At 28.8% G+C, this 11,415-nt stretch overlaps 1 protein-coding gene and 1 long non-coding RNA gene across 2 annotated transcripts in view; one reads left to right on the forward strand and one right to left on the reverse strand.

The window, feature by feature from the left end:
* Nucleotides 1–41, reverse strand: part of LOC107882315 — a 6,744-nt gene extending 6,703 nt beyond the window's left edge. Inside the window, exon 1 of the long non-coding RNA XR_001678684.2 lies at nt 30–41. This is a non-coding gene — a long non-coding RNA (uncharacterized LOC107882315). The remainder of the gene's footprint in view (nt 1–29) is intronic.
* A 7,343-nt stretch (nt 42–7,384) lies between these two features.
* On the forward strand, nt 7,385–7,774 carry LOC100570975. Its single transcript, XM_008179942.1, has one exon. It carries the CDS (start codon nt 7,385–7,387, stop codon nt 7,772–7,774), a length of 390 nt encoding a protein of 129 aa, XP_008178164.1.
* Nucleotides 7,775–11,415: the final 3,641 nt, after the last annotated feature.

The following is an 11,415-nucleotide window of genomic DNA, read 5'->3' on the forward strand; positions in this document are numbered from 1 at the left end:
ATAGTATAATAATACAAATATGCACATACTCAATAAACCTAGAAATAAAATAATGAACATACTATTTATTAAAATAATATTAAACGTTATGAAAATAAAATTGTAATAAGGTAAAATAAAATAATGAAGAATTGAGAATTTAATCTATACATATAAAAATGAATGTATGTGTGTCAGTGTGTGTGTCCATGTTACCATGCCAACCATTTATATATTATTTAGAGATTTCCGTCCGTGTGTGTCTCCATATTACCATGGCAACCAATTATATATTATTTTGAGATTTTCGTCGGTGTGTGTCCCCGTATTACCATGGCAACCGATTATATATTATTTTGAAATTTCCGATAAAATGTTTTGTATATAAATGGTTGCATTGGTGATATGTAGAATTATTATTCATATAGAGCTGGCAATTTTAATGGACAACGAAGTGAACGGGATCAGATATTTATATATATATATATAGATAGATTATACCTCTGAGCAGAAGATAGGCTAATTTAAAAAGGGAGAGAACCAACCCCGGGAGGTGCTCAAACAGGAATTTTGAGATTTCCGATGGAATTTTTTGTTTTTAAATGGTTGTCATGGGTCTTGAAGCTATTATAATAATAATTATTGGTTGCCGGGAAACGAAGTGCACGGGATCAGCTAGTCTTATATATTATTGAATTATTCTTGACCAAAAATACAAATACTTCATCAAAAAAAAAAAAAACAGATGAGCATTTTATAGTTACACCAAATGTACAGTGTAAAATGATCTAGAGAATTCAGTTAAAACATCAAAATTGGTTCAAGTGAATAGGTGATGTACAACGTAATAAAATACTTAAAAACAATTTTAAAATATTTAACTGTAGATATCAATTGCTTTTTTTAATTGAGTATTCAAATTCGAAATTTACTGGACTATTTATAAGGTAGGTCAAGGTATTGGCATCCTACTTGGGGGGCAGTGAAATATTTATGGACGGTAACCTGTGTGTGATATCAGTCCCCCTCCCAGCAACTTTTATATTACAAGACAAAATGTAAATTCTCATCCGTATCTCTCATTAGACAACGAAGTCCGTCCATTGAGCATTAATCAAAGACCGTAGTTGTCACACTATAATGTATGTTGTTATAACTAAGTTAGGTTATATTAATTTTTTAATTCAGAATAGGCTAGTCGGGCAATGCTAAGCACACATCGCAACATCAATGTAGATATAGAATAATTGTTGGATAAAATAGCTAAAAAACTACAAACAATGGATATCATATTTATGGATCATTATTATTACGGACAATATCCAAAGTTTTATCATAGAGTTGGAATATAAAAGTGAGGAATAGTATGGAATTTTGGGTGAGATACATTGTGACTTTGGATGTAATACAATCGTGGCCAGGAAATGTATGCTTCTGAGATATATTAATTAAGAATGTCACTTCATGAAAAGATATAAGTTGGGTGGCCATTTTATTGGTAGATGAGAGTCAAGAGACTTTTTATGAATGCAACAGTATTTGTAGTTGGTACGAATGATTTCCATTATTTTGGGCACAGTGGCAGGAGTATATGCTGGACATTTCACGTCAAGGAGTGGTGGTGGTTCATTGCATTTTACACATCGTCGGGTGTAAGAGCAGTTTACCTTGGTGTCGTAGTACGATTGGCCGTTCAGACATTGGAGGATTTCACGGTGTTTGTGCGGTTCTACAATATTAAATTTTGTGTTTAAAATTGCCATGTTATCAAAAATATATTTACAGTTGAATTCAGGCTCAACATGTATGATAAAAACAAAGGGGGCATGGATTTTTGTTTGATTTCCTCTAAAGTTTGTGATTTGTGTAGTTTTGAAACCAATTTCATCAAAAACCAGGGATATTTTTGATTCTGGGGTAGAAAAATGGAGACTCCTAATAACAAAACTGAGTTTTTAAACTGGATCTAAACTGATAAGTGTGGAATTCTGCATCGTTTTCCTTTAAGAAAAAGATAAAACTTCTGTAGGTAGTCATCGTGTATTTCAGTTTGTACTTTTATGTTGGTAGATGTCAATTTTCATTCGATACTGTTGGTGCCCATTAGGATTGTGAATTTGTTAGATAGATTTGAGATATTTAATACGCCTTTGATGATGATAGATGGTGGTAATAAAATAATTTTTGTTGTGGTGTGTGTAGTAAAATTCATAGATTCATGGCTGGTAGATATATGCAGATCGATGTTGTCATTGTTATCGTCGAGATAACCGAGGACCTCACAGTGATTACTGGATTTTTTAGGTTTTTAATAGTAACTTATGACAGCAATGACGGTGGTATTGGTAATGATTTTTTATCTGGATTGGTTGATGTTACAATAGATTTGTCTTTAGTTACCACCTCTTCATTTTTAAAATTAATTCGTGGTACAGTTGTATCTTTATTTGACTATGAGCCTATCAACATTGTACACTAACAATATATCTAATCGTAATGCGAAGGTCACCGTGGTGGTGGGTGATGGGTATTGTGTGTTGCTGGGGTATTAGCTAGTAATGGTAGGCAATTATGAGCCAGTTATCATGTTTGTAACTGTAGCTGGAGTTGATGAAAATACTTAAATTACTTAAGATTGGATGAATATTTTACAAAACACTGGTATTGGCGTAAAACGCATCGGCATTGTACGGCTTCTGCGTGGAGACATCCTTGGACTTTAAGATAGATAGTGTATAGAATAGTTTTCCGCATTTATCATCTTTTCGATTTGCGTTCCAAAACAGTTAAAATACCTACTATGTGAGTTAATGTTTAGTTAATGGTTAAAATATAAATAAATAAAATAATTTAAACATCGATACATTCCTAAATTGGGATCTCTATAAGATTAAAGACCATAAGACAATCATATCTTAAAATTTATAAAATAAAAGTGATAACGTACCTATCATATCTGAAATGAAATAAATATTATAGTTATTAATTATTTATATTGTATAAATTGTTTTGCTACAAAAACATGGAGTCAATTAAAAATTACCCACAAAATTATGAAATTATATAATTATAATGGTCATCATTTATTTTTATTTTTAAGAATCCTTTGAGTTCAATGTAGGTACTTAAAAAAATTACATAAACTAATTAAATTATACTTAATATATGTACACTATATGCACTTAACACATGTGAGGTTAATCTAATGTAATATAGTTATAATATAAAATTTACCAACTTACTAATTTCATCTAGAAATAAAACACCCCGTTGTAATTTATAAGTACAATTATAAAATAGTTATAATATGTTATAATTAAAATGGAAAAATCTAGTGATTGTATTTAAAAGTTCTCAATAAATTTACAAAATACTGAGTTGGGGACCAACTTTGAAACCGATTAGTTTTTTGTATATGTTAGCGGCAACGTGTCTAATATTGGTATTTTATAAAATGTATAGGAATTCTATATAGCGTAGTGTGTCCCAGAAGTCCCGTATCACCCTTAGTATCTCCGTGGAAAATCAATATATTTAAATGCAATTTTTTTACAGTAATGATTATGGAAATTCTAATTAAATAACATAATATTAGATTTTTTTGTTCATAAATTCAAAAATTATCAAAACATTTTTTTAGAAAAATAAATTTATTAAATTTTTAAGTTAGCCATTTTGTTGATCATATTTTTTAAAACAGTTCAAAAAAAAAAAAAAAATATTAAAATTTAATGAAAATCGCCCAAGTTAGGGCTAATAATTATTGTAAATGTCTAAGAATAATAGTTATGTTACCTATGCATACGGCATTAGCAAAATACGGTTCCCATGTTCATTATTAGGTACAATCACGTTGATTTTTCGACTAAAATTAAAAATAATAATTACCTAACTAAGTAGCCCTAACTTGGGCGATTTTCATTAAATTTTAATATTTTTTTTTAATTGTTTTAAAAAATATGATCAACAAAATGGCTATCTTGGAAATTTAATAAATTTATTTCCCTAAAAAAAATTTTTGAATTTTTGAAAAAAAAAAAATTCGAATATTATGTTATTCAATCAGAATTTCCATACTTATTACTGTAAAAAAATTTCATTTAAATATGTTGATTTTCCACGGAGATACAAAGGCTGATACGGGACTTCTGGGACACACTGTATAATACCGTGTGGCTCTTAAAAAGTGTATAATACATTTTTTTTTTACACACATTTCCTAAAAATTTTGTACAATAACTAGGCATTTCATAAAATGACAAACATAAAATTGGCAATCTGTAGAATAGTGATATAATCTAAATAAATAAATTTCCTTCTATCATAATAAAGACAATTATTAATTTTATTAGCGCACAGAAAAATGTTTATGACATAGTAGGTATCAATTTAATATTACAGAATACATATAATGCATAAAAATTAAAAAAAAAATAATTTGTAAATTGTATGGGTAGTGTACTAACATGCAGTTATTAATTATTATTACTATTATATTATTCCATAAAATAAAATAAGTTATGTAGAACGTAGTAGTATTTATCATATAAATTTCTTATCAAATAAATATTTTGATATTATATAGTTGTAGTATATTTAACCTTCGTAATTATATTTTAAAATATATACTTTTATTACCATTTACCCATTTTAATATAATGTTGGTATTATTCTAATGAACATAATATAGTAAATTCAAAATACAAATCATTAAATATATATAATATATATCTATATCAATATATAATGTTTAGCTCGGTAATAAATGTGCATTTTTATCTTTTATTAAAAATGTTGTATTTTTACTTTAGTATAAATTATGACTGAATAATCGTTTTGTTACAATTATTGATTTTTCAATTTTTAACGGAGGTAATTTATTGTTTGAGTCACTTCCTCAATTTTATCCAAATTATGTTTTTTTTATTATAAGTGTTTTGTATGACTCTGACGTTATACTTGTTATAATTTAAATAAAAATGAAACAGTAATTTTATAAAGTATTTTAAAACTTTATTTCAACTTAAAAATTAATTAACTTAAGAAAAGTACCTATAAAAAAAATAAATTTTCAAAATTTTCAAGTTTTCAAAGAACTTACATTTTCAAGCTTACATCTCTAGAACGTAGGTACTAATTATTAGGAATAAATACAATATACTTTTTTTAATTTATTTTAAATTTCGTTAAGACAAAATAAAACATGTACCTATATAATACCTAGTGGATTTTAAAAAAGTGTATAATACATTTACATTTTTTTTGGACACATTTCCTGAATATTTTGTACAATAACTAGACATTTTATAAAATACCAATATTATATACATTGCTAACAAATAAATAAAAAACAAATATAAATTTGATCTTAATAATGTGACGTGTTGATTTCATAGTTTATAAAAAATTATTTATAGTTTAATCTTGATTACTTTGTAACATATGACTATCATAATAACACCAAAACTCATAAAAATATGAAGAACTAAATATGTTTCAAGAACATAAGAGTTTTAAAAAAGTAATTTTAAGTAGGTTAGGGAAATTTATTTACACCTATGAAACCACACTGGAAACGTTATAGAAAATGCAATCAAACAACAACAGTTTATTTCTACAGTATTACATATTTGAAAATTGAATTGTATATTATTTCCAATTGATTAAAAAACAATAAAAAAATACTTTTAGACAAATTTACCAGGAAACTTTCATACAAAAAAAAATTATAGAGCCCATTAAATAAAAAACTCATAAAAATTATTCATACCGTAAGCTGGAAAATAAATTATAAAATATTAATTACCTAATAAGAATATTATTGACGAAACAAGTACTGTCAAATATTAACATAATTGTTAGTATTGACTTATTTTTAATTTAATTATCATGAATCATGAGTCAATAATCATCATAGCATGGTGATAAACTTATAAAACAATAATAATATATATAAATATCTAGGTATACCTATACTAAAATATATTATAGTATGATATTACGCACATGGACATTTAAATCATCCGAGTAAAAAGTATTTCGAAGGCTTGGAATCAAAAGATGCTATTTAAAAATATCAAATTCTTCAAGAGAGAAATTGAATATTATCTCTTTTTGTAATTTATGACTTTCAATAATTTTTTTATATCTCTAGTTGATTTTATCACATCGATAGAGTCTATGGGTTGTATCACTTTAAATTGTTGATAACAAAAAGGTTCTATTAAAATCAGTATTCAATAATAAACTTAAAAACTGTGATCATCAAACACAATTTAGTTAATAATTAATAATTAAAGATTATTGATTAATTTAAAAATGAATGTGTATTATAGTTTTTTATTAACGTTCTTGCATATAAAAGTTAGTGAGAAATATTTCTTAGCTCTGAAAATGAAACCTTTTCTAGAATTTTTGTTAAAAATAGCACGCAAGGCTTCTAATCCAGTTAACTTGAATCAAAAACTTATACAATAATAATATTTCAATGCCATTGATAAAATAATTATAGTTATATAAATTATTTAAGTCATACAAAAGTTAAAACATAAAAGTATATACAGAAAATGAATGGTATAAAAATCTGCGTTTTATACCAAGACGTTTCCTTGATATTTAACCAAAGATTCAGTCTACTAATAACAATTAATTTTAATTCCTAGGTATTAACGTTTCAGATAAACTTCTTGGATGTTAGGTGCTATTAAGATGTGTACCTAGAAATAACTATTTGGCCTCAGTATCCTCCGAATTTCTTGGGGGTATAATGGAAACACAGCCTTCGGTGACGTATTACAGAATAGGTTGAATGTATATCTTATGCCCGGGTTTATAATGAAATAATATGTTGACGCGTGTTCGGTAATATTACAATTGTTTATGTTTCTGTTGGGTTTGTCTTCATTTGTCGGTTCCTTGGTAGCATTAAGAAGGACCATTTTACTATGTTTAATTGGTATGTACCGTTTTGGCGTTGGGAAAGTAGCGTCCCCATCGCCCAGTGCCCTTCATTGGGTGCTGCAATAGCCTCACCCTGATCTTAAGTGATCGGGGTGATATGGCCCTCCAGGTTGGGGGTTTAGTACAGGGTTAACAACCCTGCCTAGTAAAACAACATTGTTCAGGACTCAAACACCAAGCCTCGGGATAGATTATTTGGAAAAAAGACTGGAAACTGGAAATCGGATCTATTTTGTGGTACTTGGAATGTACGAACTTTATATAAACAAGGTGCAGCATTGAATTTAGTAAAAGTAGCAGATAAGTATAAAATCAGATGTATAACCCTACAAGAAATGAGATGGGAAGATGCAGGATCTTGTAAAATATCTCAAACAACTATCATAACGGAAGTTGTAAACAAGGACATAGATTAGGGACTGGTTTCGCGATACACGAATCAATAATGCACATGGTAAAGGACTTAAGAGATATTAGCCCTAGAATCTCCACATTAACACTCAGGACCAGAGATTTTCAAATTGTACTAATTAATGTTCATGCACCAACCGAAGAAATAGACGATGAAGAGAAGGAAGAGTTTTACTCTACATTAAAAGACGTAACGCATACAGTAGTTGGTAACGTTAAAATAGTTCAAGGTGATTTTAACGCTAAAATCGGCAAGGAAGCGCTGTATAGAGCGGTTATTGGAACTCATAGACTACACGAAACATCGAATGACAAGGGTATGAAGCTGATTCATTTTGCAGAAGGAAAAGGACTATGTTCCCACGCAAGGAGATTCATAAGTACACTTGGGTATCCCCTGATGGAAAATATAAGAATCAGATAGACTACGTTCTGATAAATGTGAGGTTTAAGAACGGAATTATTAATATTCGAACATTATGTGGTGCAGACTCTGATTATGATCATTTACTAGTGGGTTTTTGGTTACGAATAAAACTAAAAAAAGCACAATAAATGTAGTGCTTCAGTCATGAGTAGGTATGATGTGGAGAAGTTGGAAGACAAGAAAATTCTCAGAGATTATAACAGCACTGCCAAGAAGATTTTTGAAGAAAAGCAGATAAAACTTACCAGTGATGTGAATGAAATATGGAATAAAGTCAAAAATACTATAGAAACAGCAGCGACGGGAATAATAGGAACAAAAAGAAATGTATCAAAAGTTTGGTTCAATAGTATTATCGAGGAAGCACTAATGAGAAGAAAAACTGTTCGTGAAGAATGGCTAAAGAATACGAACAATGAGACAAGAGAGCAAGGTTTATCACACGACGAAAGGAAGCAAGTAACATTTTAAGATGTGAGAAAAGAAAATTTGTATGTAATTTGGTAGAAAGAACAAAACAAGACTTTAAAACAAATAAAACACGTGGTATTTATAAGAATATTAAGAAATTAATTGGAGATTTCAAAAGAAACGAACATTTTATTAGAGATAGTAATGGATCCTTGGTTACTACAGATGAATATATAGCTGAAGAATGGGAGAAATATCTTGAAGAACTACTGAACAGTGAAGAACCAGATGAATTGTTCACGTTTGACCTAGAAAATATAAATTACCAAGAATGCTTAGAGCCAACTCTAGAAGAAATAGACTTAGAGAGGACGTGACATAATGGATCTGGCAAGTGATAAAAAAAGTGTGGATAACGAAAGAATTCCCAGATAATTGGAAAACATCCCTAATCTGCCCAATACACAAAAAAGGAGACAAACAAATCTGCAGTAATTATAGGGGAATTGCCTTACTGAATGTGGCATACAAAGTTTTCTCAAATTTTATTTGAACAAGAATTAATGAAAAATCAGAACTAATGATTGGTGAATATCAAGGAGGTTTTAGACCGGGGAAGTCAGCGACGGACCAAATATTTATTATTAGACAGCTATACCAAAAAACACGGGAATTCGATAAGGGATACATACGTTATTCGTTGACTTAAAAAAGCATACGACAGTATTCATAGGGAAAGCCTCATAAATATTTTGAAAGAGTTCGATTTCCCCAGAAGTTGTTAATTTTAGTCTCAATCAACATCATGGAAACTGTGGTCAAAATAAAAGTCAGAAATATGAAGTCGGATCCAGTTATTGTAAAATCCAGTCTTAGACAGGGTGATTCCATCTCACATATTCTCTTCAATCTGGTTTTAGAAAAAGTTATAAGAGAGATGAAAATTAAGCCCCACAAAGGAATAAAACTTCGGAACTCGACTATTCCCTTATTTGCATATGCCGATGATATAGTGCTGATGGACGAATCTCAAAATGGAGTTAAACGGCTATGTGAAAGACTCAATGACGCAATACAGAAAGTAGGATTACAAATTAATGAACAAAAAACTGAATATATGGTTATAGGAAGACAAAATTGGATGAATCATGTGTTGGAGGTAGATAATTTTAAATTTAGAGAGTAAACTCTTTCAAATGTCTTGGCTCAATTGTGAGTGAAAAAAATGATATCACCAAAGAAGTAGCCATGAGAATCCAAGCAGGAAATAGGGCCTATTATAGTTTAGTGAAAATATTAAGTACTAAATCATTATCAAGAGAGATAAAGAGACGTTTGTATACCAGTTTAATACAACCAGTGATATTGTACGGATCGGAAACCTGGGCACAAAGGAAATCAGATGAAAATAAGTTCTTAATGCTTGAAAGGAAAATATTATGGAAGATTTTCGGTCGAATAAAAGATGACACCATAGGAGAGTGGAGAAGAAGAAAAAATAGCGAACTACAAGAAATTTATAATTAAAATAACATAGTAGAGACGATCAAGAAAAGAATATTGTGATGGGCGTCCTGCCATGTCCTATGCAATGTGGAGTCAGAACTCTCTACTAAAAATGGTGCTGGAGCAGAATCCATTTGGAAAAAGGCCCATGGGAAGACCAAAATTGAGATGGGAAGATATAGTTAAGAGAGATGTAGGAGGACATAGGAGGCGGAGCAAACTGGAAGGTTTTGGCGATGAATAGAGATGGATGGAGAATTGGTTGTGAGACGGGATGGTCCTAGTCGCCGATTAACCCAGAAGAAGAAGAAGTATATACCGTTAAAATATACAAATAAAAAGAGGATTTAAATATAAAAGTTATATTTAGCACCTTTTAGTTCTAAGTACATGAATTTCTTCAATACAAATTTAAAAACTCACATAAAAAAAATAATCAAACACAGTCTTACTAATTCAGTTAATAACTTAATATTTACGTACATACATATTCCGCTAGAAAAAATCATTATTATAATGTTATTGTTAATAATAAGTTTTATTTAGTTTTAATTAGTTGATTACTAAATAATATATACCTATATAAACCGTTACTGACATCAAATAGGTAAATTTAAAAATATTGTTTGGGCTTTGATTTAATATTTAATATATTATATCGTGTATATAAATATTATTAACCATGATAGCTGCAAACCATGATAAGTGATAACATTTATGTCTAGCAATTTTTATTACGTCTACGTCCCTTTATCAGTTATTCTACGACCCAGGTAAGTTACCTATTTCCTAAGGAATTCGCACTTAAGTGGTTGTAATTTCAAATTATACTGATGAAGTCTGGTAAAGATTTCTACGAGTTTCTGGGACTCATATTTAAGATATTTTGCGTAGATTATTATATTGTATTAATTTAAAAAGTGAATATTTAATAGTTTCCTTATTATTGTAATATATTATCATAATTTATTCATAAATGCACTAAAAAACAAATTATTTAAAGAAATACAATGTTCAATAAAAAACAATGGTTCAAATATCTATAATAAAATAAATCACTCAAAAACACTATTGGTAGGTATGTACTGTGATACAATTGATTCCCTGTCGAGTTTAAACATATTTTGAATTGTTATTGCATAGTATTTGACGTTTTAACTATCTAAACTGTGTTCCATTATAGGTAAATAAGAACCCAAACCAGTTTCAAGCACTGTATGTTCTAACCCACACAACAATTATCAATCAATACGATTGTATAAATATTCGAAATAGATTGCAGTTTAAATATTTAAAATAAAATATGTGTACATCATTGAATAAATATATATATTTTTTAATGGTAATCGAAATATTTAATACTGATTAATAAACATTTAAATAAAAATATTTTTTTTTCAATCAACATTTTGGATTACAGGAACTTTTAATTGTAATGCATATTAAATATATTTTAATAATAATTTATTGAATGTTGGTGTATCATAATTTATTCAATATATATATTTAAAATGTAATTTTTATTTATTTTTTAAAAATTTTAACTTGTAGTAAAAATATATTTAAATAATATTAATAATAAATATTAAAAAGGTTGGCAAATGGTTGCATCACATTGTAGTCGTATTAGTAGTCTGTCAGTCTACTGCAGAGTGCAGATACTGTAGATTGTGCATACTAGCATATACTGCCATAGGCGCACAAAGGGGGGTGCTTGGGGG

This window comes from Acyrthosiphon pisum, chromosome A1 (assembly GCF_005508785.2).
Source record: "Acyrthosiphon pisum isolate AL4f chromosome A1, pea_aphid_22Mar2018_4r6ur, whole genome shotgun sequence".
Lineage (NCBI taxonomy): Eukaryota > Metazoa > Arthropoda > Insecta > Hemiptera > Aphididae > Acyrthosiphon > Acyrthosiphon pisum.